General features: G+C 49.8%; 1 protein-coding gene across 2 annotated transcripts in view; it reads left to right on the top strand.

The window, feature by feature from the left end:
• The window catches only part of LOC139669667 (contactin-4), a 338,597-nt gene that overhangs the window by 200,413 nt on the left and 114,639 nt on the right, over positions 1-23,545 (top strand). For both annotated transcript variants that reach the window (XM_071550205.1, XM_071550204.1), the window contains exons 4-5: positions 13,594-13,720; positions 15,747-15,922. In XM_071550205.1, coding sequence (XP_071406306.1) covers positions 13,594-13,720; positions 15,747-15,922 — 303 coding nt within the window. The remainder of the gene's footprint in view (positions 1-13,593; positions 13,721-15,746; positions 15,923-23,545) is intronic.

Genomic DNA, 23,545 nt, shown 5'->3' with positions numbered 1-23,545 from the left:
GTTGGTGCTGTTGAAACCCCAGACACCCAGGATGCCATCAGGCTTGAATTCAAAGATGATGCTGACAACTGTGCTCAAAGAATATAAATATATAAGATTCTGAACACGAGCTTTCCCTTTCTCACTGTTCATTCAGTTACATTTGAATTCATTGCATTGAAATATTGTCTGTTTTTCTTAAGGCAAGGGCTGAACTTGTTAGAAACAGTAACAAAACTGCAGAGTGTAGTATTTGTGATGAGGCAGGGACAAGCTGCCTGTGCCAGTGGTCAGTGGTAGAAAGGAATGTGTTTATAGTTTAATTCTACTATTTTTCCAAAATAGTTCTCATATATTAAAAAAATATATTTTTGGAAAGCACCTGCTTGTTTGCTTTTAAAAGCTGGCAAGGAATTGAGTAAATAACCTCCTGCCTTTATTTAGATGAACACTGCCCTTATTCTTCAGAGTTTGTTAAAAACCAGACTTGCTGGGTCAGAATGATTTTTGAAGGGGTTTAAATTGAATGCTTCTAATGCAACTGAAACTGTTTCATGAAAACATAACAGCTCTTCTGCAGAGTCACAGGAACCAGAGGCAGAGCTGCCGTGGGGGAGGGATTTATCCCAGATGGTTGTGGATTCTCCATCCCTGGAAGTGTTCAGTGGCAGGTTGGATGGGGCTTGGAGCAACCTGGTCTGGTGGAGGTTGGAATAAAAGCTGCCTACCTTGGTTGGTACCTTCAGATGCCAAATTGGGAGAAGAAGAACCTCCTTCAGGTGCAGATGATGAAACTTCACCACTTGTGTCCTGTTGCAGTGTTGTGTTGGGGATATGGAATGTTCCAATCCAGCCAGACCCAAAGAGCCAAGGAGGAATGTGCCCACTGGGTGCTGAGTTAACAAAGGGGTGCTTTGCCCTCAGCTCGTGTTTGTGCCCGTGGGTTGGCAGTCAGTGGGGCACAGCAGCTGAGTGCTGCTCTCCCAGTGAGGCATTCCTGATATTCCCACTGCTGCTCTGGGCACCAGTGAGGGTTGGTTCCATCATCTCCCAGTGCTGCTCCTGGCAATGCCAAAGCCGCCCCTGTGGGTTGGCAGTCGGTGGGGCACAGCAGCTGAGTGCTGCTCTCCCAGAGAAACACTCCTGATATTCCCACTGCTGCTCTGGGCACCAGTGAGGGTTGGTTCCATCATCTCCCAGCACTGCTCCTGGCAATGCCAAAGCCCTCCCTGTGGGTTGGCAGTCAGTGGGGCACAGCAGCTGAGTGCTGATCTCCCAGAGAAACACTCCTGATATTCCCATGCTTCCCATCAGTGCTGCCTGCTCTGGGCACAAGTGAGGGCTGGTTCCATCATCTCCCAGTGCTGCTCCTGGCAATGCCAAAGCCGCCCCTGTGGGTTGGCAGTCCATTGGGCACAGCAACTGAGTGCTGCTCTCTCAGGGAGGCATTCCTGATATTCCCATTGCTGCTCTGGGCACCAGTGAGGGCTGGTCCCATCATCTCCCAGCACTGCTCCTGGCAATGCCAAAGCCATCCCTGTGGGTTGGCAGTCCATTGGGCACAGCAACTGAGTGCTGATCTCCCAGAGAAACACTCCTGATATTCCCATGCTTCCCATCAGTGCTGCCTGCTCTGGGCACGAGTGAGGGCTGGTCCCATCATCTCCCAGCACTGCTCCTGGCAATGCCAAAGCCATCCTGTGGGTTGGCAGTCCATTGGGCACAGCAACTGAGTGCTGCTCTCCCAGGGAGGCATTCCTGATATTCCCACTGCTGCTCTGGGCACGAGTGAGGGCTGGTCCCATCATCTCCCAGTGCTGCTCCTGGCAATGCCAAAGCCATCCCTGTGGGTTGGCAGTCCATTGGGCACAGCAACTGAGTGCTGATCTCCCAGAGAAACACTCCTGATATTCCCATGCTTCCCATCAGTGCTGCCTGCTCTGGGCACGAGTGAGGGCTGGTCCCATCATCTCCCAGCACTGCTCCTGGCAATGCCAAAGCCCTCCCTGTGGGTTGGCAGTCAGTGGGGCACAGCAGCTGAGTGCTGCTCTCCCAGGGAGGCATTCCTGATATTCCCACTGCTGCTCAGGACACGAGTGAGGGTTGGTTCCATCATCTGTACTGAGACCAGCTCAGTTGGTTAAAACTTGGTTGCAATAATGCCAAGGTCATGGGTTCAATCCCCTGTGTGGGCATTGACTTGAGTTGGACTCGATGATCCTTGTGGGTCCCTTCCAGCTCAGAATAGTCTGTGAATCTCCCAGCACTGCTCCTGACAATGCCAAAGCCATCCCTGTGGGATTCCCTGGGACACAGTGAGGTGTTTCCTGGCTGGAATTGCCCATTGTGTGCTGCTGACCCCCCAGGAGCAGATCTGCAGTGCCCCACTGGCAAACTGAGCCGCCTCATGCCAAAGCCATTCCTGTGGGATTCCCTGGGACACAGTGAGGTGTTTCCCGGCTGGAATTGCCCATTGTGTGCTGCTGACCCCCCAGGAGCAGATCTGCAGTGCCCCACTGGCAAACTGAGCCGCCTCATGCCAAAGCCATTCCTGTGGGATTCCCTGGGACACAGTGAGGTGTTTCCTGGCTGGAATTGCCCATTGTGTGCTGCTGACCCCCCAGGAGCAGATCTGCAGTGCCCCATTGGCAAACTGAGCCACCCCATGTGTGTTTTCATGGTGCAGGTGAAGTTCCAGCTCCTTGGCTCCAGGAGTGCCAGGCTGATAATTCCTCTCCTGGGCTTCCTGGGGGCAGCACTGCCTCATTCCCAGCATGGGGTGCTGGGAATTCAATCTGCTTGTTCACGAATCCTGGAGAAGGGAACCCATGGCCTGAGCCTCTCTGTAAATAGCAGCATGGAGAAGTTGGCAGGAATCAGCCTCAGTTCTGGCAGTGGCTGATGTACTTAAACCTGAAAAAAAGAAAAGAGGCTTCACCTTGAAGCGAAGGGTCAGAGAGTTCCTTTCACCTTGAAGCTTTCTGCAGAGTTTGGCTCCTCAATCAATGGAGAGCCTGGACACGTTGCCAGAGTTGTCTTTGTTTTTGCAGCAAGAGATGAGACAGAGATTACAGGTTATTGCCTGTGGGACTTGTCTTTTCTGAGGCTTCAGGGTTTTCAAGGAAAGAGGCTTTTTCAATACAAGTGTTTTATAACTTTTCCCTGTCTGCTGGTGGGGTGGGGAGGATGGGATTTGTTAGCCTGGCTCTTACACATCTTATCACATGAAGGACAGAAATCAATGGAAGTTCAGGGACTTATTGTGGAAATGTGTGGCTTTAAAATATGCACGTGGACCTTTTACTTGTGTCTTTTTTATATGGCCACTTTATAGTCCCTGTCATGCTCCAGGCAGCTGGAAGTTTTACAAGAATGACATGTGCTCTTGGAAGGCAGTTCTATCAGCACCTCATACTTTACTAATGAATCAGTAGATAATTAGTACAGGCCTCTGAAACATTTATAATACCTCATTCACAAATAGCTCTGGAGCTGGAGGGACTGTGGGACCTGAGAGGAGGCTGAAGAACAGCTGAGGGTAACTGTGTGCACAGAGATGTGCTGCACTTGGCCACAGGTGAAGGGAATGTCACCCCAGGCAGGTTTAATGTAAAGCTTTCCCTAGTCTGGGTGCTGGCAACAGCTTTCTGAAGGATTGCACAGATTCAGGTCTCTCAGGAGGCAAAAGCCATTTTCAATCAGAACCACAATATTTGTTTCATCCAGGATATTTTTTCAGTGGGGATGGAAGAAGATCAGCCCAGTCTCCATTTTCAGCACTGAGACAGAGGGGCAGTCAGGACCTGCAGCCCCTGGGAACAGCCCTCATGGCTGGACTTTGTCTCTGCTTTCCTGGGAGGTCCCAAACTGCTCTGGTGTGGCTGGGACAGGCCACCTGCATTCCTAGTGGTGGATAAAGATAAGAGATCCAGGCAGGATGGCTCAGAGCTGCTACTGAGTGGTGAAGATCAGTGCTGTGGATGGAGCACACCATGAGCTGCAGTGGAGTCTCCCTTAAGGATGAATTTCTGTCATTGACTGACCTCCTCATTTGGGAGGATGTCATGTCCTGAGCTGAAAGAATTAAAAAATACATAAATCATAAACCAGATTGAACACCAGTATTTCTTCTGAGGCTCAACATGCTCCAGTCACTGGAGATGATGTGAATTCACATCTTAAATATTCAGGACTGAAAAGCAGAGTGTCAGAACAAGGTTTGCTTTGGCAAATGTCATTGTCAAGATGTTCACCTGCAGCTGAAGTGCATCACCAGGTGCTGCATGTGAATGAGCTCAGCCCTCACTGGTGATGTCCCATGGACCTGTCACTTCCCTCCCAGGCACAGAGGAGCTGGAACAGCCCCTCTGTTCAGGGCTGTTTGTCTCCACTTACACTGGTGGAACAGAAGAAACATGAGCTGATGTGAGAGAGTGACGATTTTTCTCACAATGAGCAGATGTGACCGATGAGGGAATGATGTAACAACTCCTGGTGTGAATGTCCCAGGGACAGGGAAGAAAACACCTGAGGAAAATGGATCAAGCAGCTGAAGAGCCAGGTCCTGGCTTTGGGTCTGGGCTCGGGTCAGCAGGATGTTGGTGCCACCTGCAATCCATGAGAGCTGCATGTGCACAACAACAGAGACCGTTTGAGCTTCCCACACCCCTCAGCCCAGCCGAGAGGAGCAGTTCATGGCAGGTTCTCAGGTCATGCAGGCCCAGTGTCCTTATTCCTTGGGACAGAACATGTCTGAACACATTGAGAGCAGCTGAGTTATGGAGCAGCTTTTGAGAACCCTGGTGGTGAAGCCAATAATATTCCTCCCAAACCCAGAACTTATGTCTTTGTACTTCAAGGAGAAAAATGGTGCCAAGAGAGACATTGTGCTGGGTGGGGGCAGTGTTCTAATTTTCTCTCATAATCCTGTGTTTCCAGGGCTGGATATACACCTGCTGAATGATTTCCTGGGGCCTAAAGCTTAACTTACAAGGCATGAGAACAAGCCTGGTATTATTATTTGTGCGTGAAAAAGTATCTTTCAAAAATATGATTATTTCTACTAATTCAGCACTGGAGCTGAACAAATAACCCAATCACTGACAAACTGTGGCTGGTTCTCTGGGGTCTTTTGTAACTGATATTTCAGCAGAAAACCTGCAGATGCCCCAGTGCTTTTTATTAGTAGTAGCAGTACCATTTAGTGTTGTACTAATATTATCATTACTGTTGTCTTAATCACAGCTCTGTTGTGGGTTGAGATCATCCTTAATGGAGCAGTGTGAGTTTCCCTGTTTATTTTCCTGCTGGTCCTGTGATGTCTCAGGGAAAAAGCTGCTTGGTGAAGAGACTTGTGATTTCCTGCAGTAAGAGAGAAACATGTTTTTGCTGTGTACTCAAGAGAACATCTGTGATGATAATCGTGCTGTTGGCTCACCAAGAGAACACAAATTGCACTCTGTTAAATCAGGTTTTGTCTCAGGACAAGTTCCTCGTTATGCTGTGCTGGGAATTTCCTTCTCCTGCCTGTCTAGACCCAGTGGATGAGGCACAGGGAAAATCCACTTTGCCATGTACAGATCAGGTAGAAACATTTTATTTGAGAGCTGCAACTCGATGACCCTGAGATCAGCTCAGTTGGTTAAAACCTGGTTGTTATAATGCCAAGGTCATGGGTTCAATCCCCTGTGTGGGCATTGACTTGAGTTGGACTGATGATCCTTGTGGGTCCCTTCCCACTCAGAATAGTCTGGGATTCTGTGACATTTGCTCTAATTAATCATGTGGCATTTCAGTAGGGGAGGTTGTGGGGCAGTGATGCTGAGTGAGAGGCTGCCCAAGCCAGACCTGACCCAGCACTGCCACTTGGGCATCCACTCCAGCCTGGCAGGGCATGGGCAGAGGCAGCTGCAGGGCTGGCCCTCCACCCCCTGTCACCAGAGACCCCTGAGCTTCCCTCAGGGGTCAGAACACGCTGCTTTGGGGTGGATGTGCTTAACCCTGCCTTGATTTCAGGCTGCCCCAGCTCCTCAGGGCGCTGTAAATAGAGTTGTCAGGAACTGCTGTCTCTGTTCCAAATGCTGTGGCTCTTCCACGCCTGCATTTACAAGAGGGAAGATTTATTTCCTCCTGTCTCCTGGATTTTTGTGGCTGCCTGAAGGTCTCTGAGGAATATCTGACACTGCTTTTGAACTCGGGGATCAGATGTTGCCCATCAGCTGTCACCTGCCAGGTGAGGCTTTCCATCTCACTGCTCCTGTGCTTGGCACAGTGGGCTGGGGCAGGAAAGGATGGCAGAGCAGAGAGGGGGGTGGTGTGTGCTGGTTTAAAGGGAAACTGGCAGGAGAAACGAACCCAACACAAAGAGATTATAAGCCAGAGTTACAAATTAATAACAATATTACAATAAATGCAATGGCACCAAGAGAAATTGGGTTTAACCCCAACCCCAGCAGTGTAACCCACCCCCTGGGGCACAAACACAGGGGGGTTTGGTGGCCCCTGTGCTGAGCCCCACGTGGTCCCCCGAGTCCAAAGGAAAAGGAAGGGACAAACCTGTTGGTGCAGATGATGGCACAGTCTGGGGGAGAGTGGGGGGCTCCTCTTGTCCAGGTTCTGCTCCTCCTCTGGATCCAATGAGTGGTCCCAGATGTCCCCAAACCCCCAGATTCTCTCCCCTCAGGTGCAGGTGGGAGCCCCCAGTGCCTCCCCCAGGGCAGGGAGTTCCACCCTGGGGGATCTGACTCTGGCACTCAGGGGGGATTTTGGAATGGTTGCTGGCCCCTGAGCAGAGCTGAGCCCTCAGGTGGGTGTGGAGGTGCCAAGGAGTCCCTGCAGGGCAGTTCTCCCAGCTCCTCTGCCAGGCTTCTTTCCCAGCCAGCTCCCAGCCTGAGGGCTCAGCTGTGCCCTGGGCAGCTGCTGCCAATGGGCCATTGGGAACAGTTCCTGGTTTAGAATGCCCAGCTTTGGGCACACCCACACAGGGACAAACTGGTCCCACCTGCTGAACTGGGACATGGTGGCAGGAGGAGGGAGGTGGTGGCAGGAGGAGCTGTCTGGCTCAGAAGAATCACAGTCTGGCATCATCACGGGGTACAGACAGAGGTGGTGGCTCTCCTCCCCATCCAGCTTCTCAAGCCAGTAGCAAGGCCCAGAGAATGTCTCAGACAAGATCTCTGGGAGGCTGTTTTGCTCCCAGGGGTTGGAATGTTATAGTAGAACCACTGAAAATGCAGTGATGGGATGATGATGTCAAGGGAAAGAGCCTCCCCATTTATTCTGGCTTTGCTCCCAATGAAAGTATCTGTTCATTATTGTTGTTTAGTTCTTTTCACTACTCTTGGCAGGTTTTTTTCTAAGCCCATGGGTCAGCCATGGTGCAGTGGTGGGAAGGGGTGACTGGGACAGGAGAGCTGCTGGCTGGTTGTCAAAGATACAGGAGATACGAGACCCTGCCCTTAAAAATAACACTTCATACAGGACTTTTTAATTTTTATTTTTTATTTCATAAGTGCTTTTTTTTTTTCTTTGAATGGGAAGCACCTTTAACAGGTCTGGTTCACTGAAAAGTCTGTGGAGTTATTTGTAGCAGAACTTTGGGGTGTAAACATTTCCCCCTTTTAATTTCAAAGCCATTAACTCCACTGGCGTGTGCAGTTGATGTGAAGAGAAGTGCTAGGCAGGGAGTGAGCACCCAATTTAGGCTTCTCCTGCTCAGGAGGATGTAGTGCAGCTGCTGACCTTGAGGAGCAGGTTGTTGTGTTCATCAGCAGTGCCCTTGAGCTGTCCCATCCATCCCACTTCCCACTTTTCTGAAGAGTTGCTCTTCCCAAGGTGCAGTTTTGTCTTGAAGAAATAGCAGTGTTTGAAAGCACAGCAGCACACACAGCAGAGAGCAATTCCCTGGGCAGCAAACAAGGGAAGGGTTTTGCTCATTTATACTGGATATACTCCAAGAATTCTTCCTTCACTTTAGTTATTATCTTTCCCCACAGTGTGGAATATTCAATTAAACTTTCTCTCCAATTGGCCCTAATTTTCAATGAGAATTAAAGCAGTTCTGGTTTAGGTAACAGGATCTGTCACTGGGCTTGATGTTCAGAGAGAACAGGAGTGGTCTCACCTGTTCCATGTGAATTAACCTCAGCTGACATTCCTCATGTTCCAATTCCTCAAAAGCACAGGGAGATGACAAGCATTTAGCATCCACCTGGATGTTCTGGCTCCAGGTTTGGGCTGCTGGGGGGGGGACACTCTTCATTTGGAATGTATTTAATTTAATGTGGTATTTTTTAATAGGTCTTGTGATTCACTAGGGGGGAAATTATATATCTAGTAAAAGCTTGGATAGCAGAATGTTCTCCTCAGTCATCTCTCACATTCTGTCTGACACCATATGGGCACACACCTCCTTCTGTGTTTGAAATCTTCCTTTTATGATCAAATCAACTGAAATTTCCCACATCCTGCTTCTTACTGAAAGAAATGCAGTTGTCTCAAAGGAGGCAGACCCAGGGTAGTACATTTGTTTTATCCAAACTGGGGGATAAAATGCATTTTGGTCACCAATGCTCTTTGCAGGTTGTCTTAAGCTGAGGTGGTTCATGTTCATTCTGGGGTAACCTGTTCTGTTTGATGGTGATGCTGTGAATGACCCTCCCCCCAAAAACAGGACTTTGAGCCACGTTAGTGCAGGGTAAGATAAAAAGTAAAGGTCCTTTAATATCCCAGGCCTACAGCCCACAGGAATACAGGATGACATCCATGTGTCCCAGTTCTTGTTTCCATGGCTTTTATAATAAGATCCCTCCAATCATTGCTTTACACATTTCTCAGTCCAGCCCCAGTCCCACCCCTGGTCCAACCCCTGGAATTGGGTCTGGGGTCATCAAGACCCTCTGTCTTCATCAGCTCTTCTTCCTCAGGCACACAAAGGTCTCTTGGAGTTCATCCAGTTCTGGCTTTTGGGTCACTCTGACCTGTGTTTATGTTTCATCCTGTGGGCCTTCTGATATCCTTCAGCTCTACCTTGGAAAGGAGTCTGAACAAGATTAATTAACTAAAGGAATTTGAGCTGCCTGTTCTGGGACAGGGGTAGTGATAGAAAGGCATTAAACTGTTAGAAATATTAACCCTCTAAAAATCTACAACTACTGTGTTCCTAAAATCTACAAAATGTGAAAATCAGAACAAAAACCCCTTTGGCATCAATGGAATGACCAAAAGAGAGTCTGTTAAACACCATCTGAGGAGGAGAAGGGCAAGGGGAAAACCCTCTAAGCCCAGGAAGGAGCCTCCTCCTGGCATTGATGAGCTTCTGTGGGTTGAGCAGCTCGTGGTGTCCATCAGGGATAAACCAAAAATGGGATATCATCACTCTTGGCTGCAAGTCCTGAGCATTATTGCACAGAAATAAAATTCCCAATTGTAATAAATTAAAAAAGTGTAAGATTCACATTTCAGAGTTACCCAAACAGCAAAACTGCTCCCACATAACCAGATGTTTGAATAGAGAAATGCCTTTGCCTGTGCTGACACTGAGCATCTGAGTAACGTCACTTAGTCAAAAAGGGGCTGTTTCTGGGACAGGCACTCCAAGTTTTGTGTCTGTGAGAATCTACATGGCAGTTTCTTTTATTCCTTGGTGCCTCTTTAGTGTTGTGGGACCAAATCCTCCTCCCCTGTCGGGTTCTGGGGCTCAGCTCTTATCACACAGTGGTGGGCTCTGGGCAGTGGTGCTTTCAATCAGATTGTAGCAAAGGGACTCTACAGGCTGAAGATTAAATAGTTTGGTCTTGCTTATCTTGGTTATACACAGGCAGCAATGAGAGGGAGAAGAAAGGCACTCAGAACACTTTTATCTGCCCAGAGTTGCCAGGTTTTTGCTCCCCTTGTGTTGCCCTGATAGGCTGGAGGTGCTCTCAGAGCTTCTTCTGCCTTACCCGGTGCTGTTCCCTTCAAAGTCACACCAGGGCTTTTCTTCTTCCTGCTGAAAGGAAAGGTAAACACTTCTCTGCCACATCAAGGCTGATGTCAAACAGTGTCAGCAGCAGGTGGGATATTTGGAAATGGTTTTGTTTGTTTTGTCAGGATTTTCTGTTTTAGCTTTGGCAAATTGAGTTATTTGGTAGACAAATGAGTGTTTTCACCTATTTGTGGTATTTCTGCCTTTGGAGTTCTCTACTTTCAGTCTGTGTTTTCTTAATTGTACTTTGGTTACTAATGAATTCCACAGGCAGATTGTAAAGGTTCTCACACATGTGACTCCCAATCACACACCCTGTTCCATCATGTGGACCAGTTTCATTGCACCTTGAGGCCAGTTCTGCCCCCAGGATGTTCCACCTCAACAGTCTGGGTGCTGATCCTGCAGCCAAGGGATGTCCTGGATACATTTGGACCCTTAGAGTTGTTCCTGTTTCCCAGCAGATGAACTGCCCAATTTTTACTGCAATGTGTGTTTTCCTGTGATGGGAGGAGAACCAAGAGTGTGACATGATATAAATTCATAGAATCATAGAATGGATTGGGTTGGAAAAGACCTCAACCCTTGGTCCAACTCCAGTCCCTTTACCAGATCATGGCACTCAGTGCCACAGCCAAGCTCAGGTTAAAAACCTCCAGGAATGGGGAATCCACCCCCTCTCTGGGCAGCCCATTCCAATCCCTGAGCACTCTCTCTGCAAAGAATTTTTTTCTGATCTCCAACCTCAATTTCCCCTGGCAGAGCTTGAGCCCATCGTGCCCCCTTGTCCTATTGCTGAGTGCCTGGGAGAAGAGACCAACCCCCACCTGGCCACAACTTCCCTTCAGGGAGTTCCAGACAGTGCTGAGGTCACCTCTGAGCCTCCTCTTCTCCAGGCTGAACACCCCCAGCTCCCTCAGCCTCTCCCCACAGCACTTGTGCTCCAGTCCCTTCTCCAGCCTCGTTGCTCTTCTCTGGCCCCGCTCCAGCCCCTCAATGTCCTTTCTGAACTGAGGGGCCCAGAACTGAACACAACACTCAAGGTGTGGCCTCCCCAAGGCAGAGTCCAGGGGAAGGGTCACTGCCCTGGGCCTGCTGGCCACGCTAGTTTGGATCCAGGCCAGGATCCCCTTGGCCTTCTTGGCCACCTGGGCACACTCTTGGCTCCTGTTGAGCTTCCTGTCCCTCAGTCCCCCCAGGTCCCTCTGCCTGGCTGCTCTCCAGCCACTCTGTGCCCAGCCTGGAGCGCTGCAGGGGGTTGGGGTGGCCAAAGGGCAGGACCTGCACTTGGCCTTATTGAACTCCATCCCATTGGAATCAGCCCATCCCTCAAGTCTCTCCAGATCCCTCTGCAGAGCCCTCCTGCCTTCCAGCAGGTCGACAATTGAGAGACTGTGATGGAAGTAACAGCAAATGACAGTGTAGAGACCTTTTTGGGGTGGGAAGCAGATGACAGAGGGGATTCAACCCAACCCTCAGCCAGCACTGGATTATCTGGGATGGCACAATCAGCTCCATGTCCCTGGGAATTTGAACAGCTCCTACCCCAACTTCTGTATTGCCAGTCAGAAAACTGGAGAAATGAAAATGCCTTTTAATTCTCTTGCTTTCAAGCCTATTAATACAGTAGCCAGAGCTCTAATCTTTATGGGCCAGACTGTAATGTTGTTTCTTAGGGAGGGAACCAGCCCTGGGTCTCAGAAACGAGTCCAGACCCCACAATCCAACCCTGTTTGCTTTATGGTTATTATTATCTTTTCCCACCAGCAACAGGGAGCTGCACACAGGTGTAATTTAGAGCCAGAGAAGATGTGAGACGTGTTTTGAATAATAGATGAGTTTCAGAAAGATATCATTAACATATAATTAAGAACAAAGATAAATACAAGTGGTATGACTGGGTGCTTAGTGCATTCTCTTTTGTGGTGGTGCCTGAGGGAGGAGAGGTTGTTCCTTCCTAATCTCCCTGGCAGAGTCTCTCAAATGCCTCTGTGGAGACCACAGAGTTTGTTCCCTGGAGTAAAGAGCTATTGTTGTGTCCCTGTAAATCCAACTGATCTCCCTGTGCTGGGGATGTGAGGGCTTTTCACATTCCTTCTCACCCTCCTCCCATCGGGAACATCCATTGTCTCCTGTCCAGTCCTTTTCTTTTCATCTTTATATTTTATTTATTCCTTTTCCTCTGCCCTACACCCCCAAATTTCCCATGTGACCATCAGGATGGACTCGTGGCTGAAGGGAAGTCCACACTCCCCTCCCTGCCCAATGGCCACACAACTGCCCTCCCTCTGCTGGAAAGGCAGGGCAGACAAAGGTTGGAAAATGTTCAAAAAATGTTAAATCAAAGTTCCTGCCATTCATCTCCAAGACTTTCTGGCTGTGAGCAGCTTCAGTGTGTCCTCACTTGCACTCAGAGGGACAGCAGGACACGGCCATGAGAGAGGAGAAGTCTCAAGGAAATCAAGAGACAGGAGTTTTTCAGGGAAGAAAAGCTGATTTCTTTCATGTTCTGAACAGCCACTGTGGAGATAAAACTGTCTGATACAAACAGGATGGAGAGCAGTGAATTGATGTCGTAGCTTTTTGTGGCTGTTTTGAGCAATATTGGCAATATTTGATAATATTTCGTGGAATTCTGGGCTCACTGGAAAGTTACACCTTGGTGATGATGGTCCTGTGAGAAACACCCTGAACTCCAGATTTTGGAAGGGATAAATTGATCAGGTGGAAATGGAGAGTGGGTGAGGAGAGAGGAAAGGAGATAGGAAGGAGTTAACAGCTCAGAAAATCAAAATGTATTTGTAAAATGAAGAACAAAAGTCAGCACAAGGGAGGCTCCTGTGAGTAATCCCCAAGCTCAGCTCTTGCATTGCTGTGAAATGACTCCTGAACTCTTTGAAGGTCATGTCAGGTTGTTTTGCCAAAATATTTTCCCTCTTCTACCTCTGTCTGGTGTGAGTTTTTCACACTGCACAGTGCACAAGAGCTGAGTGTCCTTGTCAGCCCCGGTCACACCGAGCACTTGGGATGCTCCTTCCAGGGGAGGGGCTGGGCTGGAGCCCAAGAATCCCTGAGGAACCACAGCATGGAGAGGGCACAGGTGGTGGAAGTGTCTCCAGGGCCCCTCTGAGGGGCTGAGGCTCAGTCAGAGCCTGTGACTGCAGAAGGGTTTCCATCAGGGATGGCAGAACCATCACCAGGGGGGCAGGACCTGCTGGGGCCCCTCCTGCTCATGGTAACTGCATTCAATAATGTGGGGATTGGGTTACAAGGAAAATATTCCCACTTTTAAAGGTGAATTGAGCATTCTGATTTGAACAGAGCTTTGCTGGGACAACAGGGTCGTGCCTTGAACCTTGAACTTTGGGGGAAGTTCACCTGAACTTTGGGGGAAGCTTCATTCTGTTCTCTGTTCAGTGCACAGATATTTCCATTCTGTTCTCTGTTCACTGCACAGACATTTCCAGGAGTGTTGACTCCACCTGAGATTCAGTGGCTTTTGAACAAAAAAAAATCTGCTGTTATAAACAAAGTGTCATCAGGTGAATGACGTGTGGCCTCTTGTTGCTTGGACACTATTTCATATTTCCAGGCTGGAAAGGTGGAGGTTCCATGAATTCCCTGTCACGTTTTCCCTCTGTTTCCTGCAGATGACAACACCCTGCATGGGCCAGTGTTCCTGCAGGAGCCCAACAGCCTGATCTTCCCCCTGGATTCAGAGGAGAAGAAGGTGAAGCTGAGCTGCGAAGCCAAAGGGAATCCCAGACCAACCATCGGGTTTGTTCAATGTTTGATGTTCTTCAGCACCATTCCTGAGGAGATTTTCTCTTCCCTGGACCACTCAGGGATGCCCCTGGAGCCTGGACAATGCCCTCAGGCACAGGGTGGGGCTGGTGGGGTGTCCTGTGCAGGGCCAGGTTTGGATGGTCCTCCTGAGTCCCTTCCAACTCAGGATATTCCATGAGAAAGAGAGGGAATACACATCAGGAATTCACCAGGAGCTCCAAAAGGTTATGAAGGGACAATAAACAGCCTTGGCTCTCAGATTAACTCTCCTTTTCCCTAAATGTGGACAAAGCTCTCAATTCTCTCAGCTTTAGTAGCTGCTCTGGGATCTTTGGAGAAGGTGCTCTCCTGCCCCGCTGCTGCTGCTGCTCTGAGTCACTCAGGATGCTCCTTTCTCCTCTTTAGTGCCTCTCTCCTATTGCTCACCAAAGTCAGTGCCACTCTGAAAGCAATTAGAGTGCCCAGAGCTCCCCACTGGGCTGGTTCCTGCCCCAACCAGCTGGTTAAGGCCAGAAACTCTACAGTGGAAACACTCTGGAATAGTTTCAGTGCACAGTGTGGTGATGGAGCTGCTGTTCCTCCATCCAGGGCTGTTGGGAGGGAGGGCAGCTCTGACTGGGGCACCTGGAATTGCTCAGTGCCCCCAAGTTTGTGGCAGCATCTGCTGTGAGTGAGTTTAAATTTAGATTTGAAAACAAACAGCCAGCAAGTCAGGAGGTGAAAAAAAAAACCCCTCTGTGACTTGAGTGGTTTAGAGATCCTGTTTGAGGGACATCCCCCTGCAAAGTGATTCATTCCAGAGAGCAGCAGCACAAGCAATTCCAGAATCATTAATCATTTCAGGGACTGAAATGTGTGTCAAGGCTATTGCAATTCAGTTAAATACTGGAATATTCCAACACTGCGCAGGAAATTTGCATTTTTGTGCCTTTTTTTTTATTTTTAACAAGTAGCCAAAGATGTTCTAAATCTCTCTTTATTTACCTCATGCTGTAGTTTGAAATACCCAAGAGCATCCCTGAATATCAGCAGGGTCCTGCACTTTGGCCACCCCAACCCCCTGCAGCGCTCCAGGCTGGGCACAGAGTGGCTGGAGAGCAGCCAGGCAGAGGGACCTGGGGGGACTGAGGGACAGGAAGCTCAACAGGAGCCACCAGTGTGCCCAGGTGGCCAAGAAGGCCAAGGGGATCCTGGCCTGGATCCAAACTAGCGTGGCCAGCAGGCCCAGGGCAGTGACCCTTCCCCTGGACTCTGCCTTGGGGAGGCCACACCTTGAGTGTTGTGTTCAGTTCTGGGCCCCTCAGTTGAGGAAAGAGATTGAGGGGCTGGAGCGGGGCCAGAGAAGAGCAACAAGGCTGGAGGTGGATGTGGCTCTGAGTGTCCTCTTAAACACCTTCAGGGACAGAGAATCCACCATGTCTTGATCCAACCTCACTGTGATCACCAGCCCAGGGCACTCTGTGCCCTGGGCTGGTGATCACAGTGGGGTTGGATCAAGGGTTGGACTTGATGATCTCAGAGGTCTCTTCCAATCCAACTGAGAAGAGCAACAAGGCCAGAGAAGGGACTGGAGCACAAGCCCTGTGGGGAGAGGCTGAGGGAGCTGGGGGTGTTCAGCCTGGAGAAGAGGAGGCTCAGAGGTGACCTCAGCACTGTCTGGAACTCCCTGAAGGGAAGTTCTGGCCAGGTGGGGGTTGGTCTCTTCTCCCAGGCACTCAGCAATAGGACAAGGGGGCACGATGGGCTCAAGCTCTGCCAGGGGAAATTGAAGTTGGAGAGCAGAAAGAAATTCTTTGCAGAGAGAGTGCTCAGGGATTGGAATGGGCTGCCCAGAGAGGGGGTGGATTCCCCATCCCTGGAGGTTTTTCAGCTGAGCTTGGCCGTGGCACTGAGTGCCATGATCTGGTAAAGGGACTGGAGTTGGACCAAGGGTTGGACTCGATGATCTCGGAGGTCTTTTCCAACCCAATCCATTCTATGATTCTATGAGTGTAACTCTTGGCATTTTGTGCTGCAGGTGGAAGTTAAATGGCACCAGCATCGACGTGGGGATGGATTTCCACTACAGCCTGCTGGAAGGGAACCTGCTGATCAATAATCCCAACAAAAGCCAGGATGCTGGAACGTACCAGTGCGTGGCAACAAACCCCTTCGGAACCATTGTCAGCAGAGAGGCAAAGCTCCAGTTTGCCTGTAAGTAAGAAAAGCAGTCTCTGTGCCCTCAGCATGCTGGAAACTGGGACATGGCTCTGCTTTCCCAACTGCCTGTGGAGTGTCCTTGGAGTAGGGAATTGTGGTTAAGGAATAGAGGCCTTGGTTTATTATTATTATTATTTAGCTAAAACTGATGTTGGGAGAGAACCCAAAACCAGGACTCTGAGCCAGGTTTATGTGGGATAAAATAAAAGGTCCATTCTTTAATGTCCAGGCTTAGGGCTTTTAGGGATACAGGATGACATCTTTGTGCCCCCCTGAACTCTGGTTTCCATGGGTTTTATGATATAGTCCACCCAATCCCCAGTTCACACATCTCTGGGTCCAACCCCTGGTTCCACCTCCTGAAGATTTGAGTCTGGGGTCACTGGGACCCTCTTTCTTCATCAGTTCTTCTCTTCCTCTGGTTTTTGGAGTTCTTCCAGTGGTCTTAGACTCAAGGTTATGTCTGGTCTTGTTCTGCAGCCCTTTCTGAAACTCTTCAGCTTTTCTGCCTTGAAGAGAGCCCAAACAGCTAAAAGAGATTGAGCTACTGATAAATACTAAGGGTTGGGATACAGAAACAATCAACTTAGGCTGCTAAAATACCAGCACATTAAATCTACATCTGCTGCAGTTACTGTGTTCCTAAAACCTACAAAATGTGAAAATCAAAAAATTAAAAATCATAAACCCCTTTGGCACAAGTGCTGTGGGGAGAGGCTGAGGGAGCTGGGGGTGTTTAGCCTGGAGAAGAGGAGGCTCAGAGGTGACCTCAGCACTGTCTGGAACTGCCTGAAGGGAAGTTCTGGCCAGGTGGGGGTTGGTCTCTTCTCCCAGGCACTCAGCAATAGGACAAGGGGGCACGATGGGCTCAAGCTCTGCCAGGGGAAATTGAAGCTGGAGATCAGAAGAAATTCTCTGCAGAGAGAGTGCTCAGGGATTGGAATGGGCTGCCCAGAGAGGGGGTGGATTCCCCATCCCTGGAGGTTTTTCAGCTGAGCTTGGCCGTGGCACTGAGTGCCATGATCTGGTAAAGGGACTGGAGTTGGCCCAAGGGTTGGAATTGATCTCAGAGGTCTCTTCCAATCCAACTGAGAAGAGCAACGAGACTGGAGAAGGGACTGGAGCACAAGTGCTGTGGGGAGAGGCTGAGGGAGCTGGGGGTGTTCAGCCTGGAGAAGAGGAGGCTCAGAGGTGACCTCAGCACTCTCTGGAACTGCCTGAAGGGAAGTTCTGGCCAGGTGGGGGTTGGTCTCTTCTCCCAGGCACTCATTGCAGAGAGAGTGCTCAGGCATTGGAATGGGCTGCCCAGAGAGGGGGTGGATTCCCCATCCCTGGAGGTTTTTCAGCTGAGCTTGGCCGTGGCACTGAGTGCCATGATCTGGTAAAGGGACTGGAGTTGGACCAAGGGTTGGACTTGATGATCTTGGAGGGCTTTCCAACCCAATCCATTCTGTGATTCTGTGGATGTGGCACTGAGTGAGAATCCAGCATGTCTTGATCCACCATGTCTTGATCCAACCCCACTGTGATCACCAGCACTCAGTGCCCTGGGCTGGTGATCACAGTGGGGTTGGATCAAGAGTTGGACTTGACGATCTCAAAGGTCTTTTCCAACCCAATCCATTCTATGATTCTATATGTACTATACAGGGTAAAGTGTCTTTTTTTTCCTTGAGGAAGGATCTGGCAAATAGGATCTCACCACTGAGTTTGGCTTTCCTTGGAAAATTAAAGCTTGAGAACATTAGGAGCTTGCTGTGTATAAGGAATACATTCCCAGGGATGGATTTTGTGCTTCAGTGGTGCCCTCAGTGTGGGTGACATTTCTCACTCTGGGTGTAAAAGGCAAATGGGCAGCTTTGTGTTTGTTTTGGGCCAAATCAGGGTTGTATCTTCCTGTTGAAAACTAAGGATAAGGAAATGCTCAGATCCTGCTCTGAATGAGCATTATATGAAATCATGTAAAGCCACTTTGAGGGGGAGGTTTGGGAGGGTGGGCCAAGGATGACACAGGACCACGAGTCGTCTTTTCTCTCGTGCAGCTGTGAAGGTGAAGGCAGAGAATAAATGCAGGGGATGGTGTGTGCAATTTTTTTAATCTCATTTTGATTTCTGAGGGAAATGACTGTTGGGTCTTTGGAGCCTGAAGGGCTGAGCTTGGTTTTCCCTCTTCCCCTTAAGAGTTAAACTGTGGCTCTTGGGCCATCAGAAATGTGTGTTCCTTCTTCAAGGGCTGTGTTATTCCTCTGTAGCCTTTTCTGTGCAGATTAAACTGTGATGGAGCCATTCAGCCTCCTGTGCAGGTCAGGGAGGGGCAGCACTTTAATCCTTGAAATATGGATTTAGGTTACAAACTCATTATTATAAAGTGCTAATATTTCCCCCCAATACTTCCTTTGTGATATGCCATTTACATTTCAGAATTGTCCTTTTTTCTTTTTTACATTTTCCCTTCTTCCCCCCTTTTCCTCTTCCTTCTCCCCTTTTCCTCTTCCTCCCTTTTCCTCTTCCTTCCCCCTTTTCCTCTTCTTTCCCCCCTTTTCCTCTTCCTTCCCCCCTTTTCCTCTTCCTCCCTTTTCCTCTTCCTTCCCCCCTTTTCTTCTTCTCTCCCCCTTTTCCTCTTCTCTCCCTCTTTTCTTCTTCTCTCCCCCCCTTTCTTCTTCTCTCACCCCATTTCTTCTTCTCTCACCCCTTTTCCTCTTCCCTCCCCCCTTTTTCTCTTCCTCTTCCTCCCTTTTCCTCTTCCTTCCCCCCTTTTCCTCTTCCTTCCCCCCTTTTCCTCTTCCTTCCCCCCTTTTCTTTTTCTCTCCCCCCTTTTCTTCTTCTCTCCCCCTTCTTTTCTCCCCCCTTCGTTTCCTCCCTCCCTTTTTTCTCTCCCCTTTTTTCCTCCCCCCTTTTTCCTCCCCTTTTTTCCTCCCACCCTTTTTCCTCCCCCCTTTTTTCCTCCCCCTTCTTTTTCTCCCCCCTTCTTTTCTCCCCCTTCTTTTCTCCCTCCTTTTTTTCTCCCCCCTTTTTTCCTCCCTCCCTTTTTTCTCCCCCCTTTTTTCTCCCCCATTTTTTTCTCCCTCCTTTCTCCCTCCTCCCTTTTTTTCCTCCCTCCCTTCTTTACTCCCCCTTCTTTTCTCCCCCCTTCTTTTCTCCCCCCTTCTTTTCTCTCCCCTTTTTTTCTGCCCCCTTTTTTTCTCCCCCCTCTTTTCTTCCCCTCTTTTTTCCTCCCCCCCTTTTTTCCTTCCCCTTTTTTTCCTCCTCCACTTTTTTTCTCCCCCCTTTTTTCCTCCCCCTCTTTTTTCCTCGCCCCCTTTTTTCTCCCCCCTTCTTTTCTCCCCCCTTTTTTCCTCCCCCTTCTTCTCTCCCCCCTTCTTTTCTCCCCCCTTTTTCTCTCCCCCCTTCTTTTCTCCCCCCTTTTTTCCTCCCCCTTCTTCTCTCCCCCCTTCTTTTTCTCCCCCTTCTTCTCTCCCCCCTTCTTTTCTCCCCCCTTTTTCTCTCCCCCCTTCTTTTCTCCCCCCTTTTTTCCTTCCCCTTCTTCTCTCCCCCCTTCTTTTTCCCCCCTTCTTTTCTCCCCCCTTCTTTTCTCCCCCTTCTTTTTTCCCCCTTCTTTTCTCCCCCCTTCTTTTCTCCCCCTTCTTTTTCCCCCCTTCTTTTCTCCCCCCTTCTTTTCTCCCCCCTTCTTTTCTCCCCCTTCTTTTCTCCCCCCTTTTTTTCTCTCCCCTTTTTCTCCTCCCTCCCTTTTTTCTCCCCCCTTCTTTTCTCCCCCCTTTTTTCCTCCCCCCTTCTTTTTCTCCCCCCCTTTTTTCCTCCCTCCCTTTTTTCTCCCCCTTCTTTTCTCCCCCCCTTTTTTCTCCCCCCTTTTTTCCTCCCCCTTTTTTCCTCCCCCTTTTTTCCTCCCCCTTTTTTCCTCCCCTTTTTTCCCTCCCCCCTGGCTGACATTCCCAGCAGTGAGGGCTGTGCAGTGCCCCAGCCCCAGCCCATGGATTAATGACACCCTGAGCCCTGTGCTTACAGCAACAGCCTTTCAGAAAATAAAGCCTTAAACTCTCGAGTATGGATCTAATAGTGGCTTTTGCAGAATGATACATGAAAACACAGCTGAACGAGATTAAATTATGTGCTTTTTATTTCAGGGGTTGGGGCTTAGCTTGACAGTTTTACTCACTGTGCTGGAGCTTCTGTTTGGAACAAACCCTGCAATCAATGAGGAGTTATGGCTGGGAGGCAGCTCAGCCCTGACAGGGCACTCTGGAGGCAAAGCCACCCCTTCAGACACCTGATTTGAGCTCTTTGCCATGGCCTGGCTCCTGCTTCCCTTGAGGATGGAGATAAAACTCCCATTGAGTTGTTGTGGCACCAGAGTTGGCCCCCACCCAGCCCTTCAGACACCTGATTTGAGCTCTTTGCCATGGCCTGGGTGGGTCCTGCTTCCCTTGAGGATGGAGATAAAACTCCCACTGAGTTGAGGTGGCACCAGAGTTGGCCCCCACCCCTTTAGTCACCTGATTCCAGTTGTTTGCCATGGCCTGGCTCCTGCTTCCCTTGAGGATGGAGATAAAACTCCCATTGAGTTGTTGTGGCACCAGAGTTGGCCCCCACCCCTTTAGTCACCTGATTTGAGCTCTTTGCCATGGCCTGGGTGGCTCCTGCTTCCCTTGAGGATGGAGATAAAACTCCCATTGAGTTGAGGTGGATCCAGAGCTATCCCCCAGCCCTTCAGACACCTGATTCCAGTTGTTTGCCATGGCCTGGGTGGGTCCTGCTTCCAAAGTGCATTCTCACAGGAAACCTGAACCATCAGGACATTGGGGTGAGCAGAGTGAGGGAATATCAGTGCTCTGGGAGGTGCTGCTGAGCATCCCAGTGTGCATTCCCAAAGGGAACCTGAACCATCAGGGCATTGGGATGGGCAGAGATGGAATATCAGTGCTCTGGGAGGTGCTGCTGAGCATCCCAATGTGCATTCCCAAAGGGAATCTGAACCATCAGGTGCTCTCTGGGCATTGGGATCTCTGTGGGGTCTTCTTCATTTGGGCTTTGATCAAGTGAAGGGAAATTTTTCTTTGAAATTTGTGATCTTATGTCATGTTTAACAGAGGAGCTGTGGCTGCCCCAGCCCTGGGAGTGTCCCAGGCCAGGCTGGACAGGGCTTGGAGCACCCTGGGCTGGTGGGAGGTGTCCCTGCCCATGGCAGGGATGGGATGGGATGATCTCGAGGTCCCTCCCAACCCACAGAATGTTATGGTTCCATTTCCCATTATTTGGGGGGTGATTTTGCCTTCCTTTCAGTGCTCACCTTGGGAAGGGGCAGCAGAGGCTGAGCCAGAGGGGAACACGTGAGGCACCTGCAGTGGGAACACTCAGATGTGACAGGAGAGGGACGTGCAGCATCTCCTGGGCCAGCTGAAGTTCTGCTCTGGCTACTGCAAAGTCATGTGTGCTGGAACAAAAGTGTGTGAATAACACTGGGCTTTTTTTCTAGGAAAATATAAAAGAAACTTCTGAGAGTGAAATATCCCCATCTGAGTCAACCCAAGGGGAAATGTCTGCCCAGATTTTCTAGATTAAAGTAATAAAATTTTCAGAGTCCTCAGCATTTTGTCTCAGGCAGAGGAGCAGCTTCAAAACAAATGTTTGAAATATTTCCTACAGAATAAAGGTACCAAGGCAGCTTTTATGAAATGGGACATGAAGTCAGGGAGGATTTTTTTTCCTTTTTTTCTCTTTTTTCATTTGGTAACATCCTAGACATGAGTGGTTTGGTTTTGAAAGAGGACAGTGGGTGCCTTGCAGGTATTTCTTGGAGCTCCTGTTCCATTGTAAGATTAGTGGCAGGGAGGAAGGCAGAAGAGCCCTGGGGGTGCCTTGTTGTGTGTTTGGAATGAGGATCAAATCCCAGCGAGGTGCTGGGGATGCAGAGTGGCAGGAGGGGCTGCCCTGGAGAGGACAAGCAGCTGCTGGTGGGTGTGGTGGAGGAAGGAGAAGGCAGTGCAGGCAGGGAGGGAGGATCTGAGCCCCCCCTGGCTGGGTGTTGGACAGTGGAACTGTAACTCTTGAGGAAAAGCTTTCTTTGGGATGCAGGGGAAAGCCTGAGGGGGAATTTTAGCCACCTGGAGAGACAAAGCACTGTGTGGCATAGATGGTGCTCAGAAAGACTTGGGAAGTTTAGAACTGTCCCAAATGAGAACACAGAGAGGGACATCCAGGTCCAGGATATACACAGGTCAGAGGTGGGAGTGGTGAGGATGCCCAGGCAGGGCCTTGTTTAATGCCCACAGTAATGTCCAAGAAACATTTCCCACCAGGGAGGCAGCGTGGGGGAATGGTAAGATGTTTACCTCTAAAACTCCTTTTCCTCCCTTTTTTTTCACAGCAAAGTAGAAATCCCAGTGAAATTTCTGTCCTAAAGGTCAAATTAGAAGCTTGCAGCCCCAGACTTGTAAACTATTTCTCAAATCAGTGACTCTCAAAATTATTCATTAGAACAGCAGCTCTTAAACTAAAATTCTATTAAGCTCTGCATCCAAGGGGGTTTATTCTGAACCACCCATCCCACTGTGGAGTCTCAACACAACAGCAAGGACATGGGCTGAAGAACTTCATCTGGGTGTTGGGGAGAGGGATGACATAAAGCCCTGCTTTAAAAAGCCAGGCTTTGTAGAGACAGTGCTTAGAGCTGCTGGAGACATGAATATCAGGAGGCAAATCCTGCTGAGTGGTGTGAGTGCAGGAAGCTTTATAGAATCATAGAATGGATTGGGTTGGAAAAGACCTCCAAGATCATCAAGTCCAACCCTTGGTCCAACTCCAGTCCCTTTACCAGATCATGGCACTCAGTGCCACGGCCAAGCTCAGCTGAAAAACCTCCAGGGATGGGGAATCCACCCCCTCTCTGGGCAGCCCATTCCAATCCCTGAGCACTCTCTCTGCAAAGAATTTCTTTCTGATCTCCAACCTAAACCTCCCCTGGCAGAGCTTGAGCCCATCGTGCCCCCTTGTCCTATTGCTGAGTGCCTGGGAGAAGAGACCAACCCCCACCTGGCCAGAACTTCCCTTCAGGAAGTTCCAGACAGTGCTGAGGTCACCTCTGAGCCTCCTCTTCTCCAGGCTGAACACCCCCAGCTCCCTCAGCCTCTCCCCACAGCACTTGTGCTCCAGTCCCTTCTCCAGTCTCGTTGCTCTTCTCAGTTGGATTGGAAGAGCCCTCTGAGATCATCAAGTCCAACCCTTGATCCAACCCCACTGGGATCACCAGCCCAGGGCACTCTGTGCCCTGGGCTGGTGATCCCAGTGAGGTTGGATCAAGACATGGTGGATTCTCTGTCCCTGGAGGTGTTTCAGAGGACACTCAGAGCCACATCCAGTCCCTTCTCCAGCCTCGTTGCTCTTCTCTGGCCCCGCTCCAGCCCCTCAATGTCCTTTCTGAACTGAGGGGCCCAGAACTGAACACAACACTCAAGGTGTGGCCTCCCCAAGGCAGAGTCCAGGGGAAGGGTCACTGCTCTGGGCCTGCTGGCCACGCTAGTTTGGATCCAGGCCAGGATCCCATTGGCCTTCTTGGCCACCTGGGCACCCTGGTGGCTCCTGCTGAGCTTCTTGTCCCTCAGTCCCCCCAGGTCCCTCTGCCTG

The sequence above is a fragment of the Pithys albifrons genome, chromosome 3 (genome assembly GCF_047495875.1).
Source record: "Pithys albifrons albifrons isolate INPA30051 chromosome 3, PitAlb_v1, whole genome shotgun sequence".
Classification (NCBI taxonomy): domain Eukaryota; kingdom Metazoa; phylum Chordata; class Aves; order Passeriformes; family Thamnophilidae; genus Pithys; species Pithys albifrons.
The sequence above is the reverse complement of the archived record's forward strand: the minus strand, read 5'-3'. Positions and strand labels throughout refer to the sequence as shown.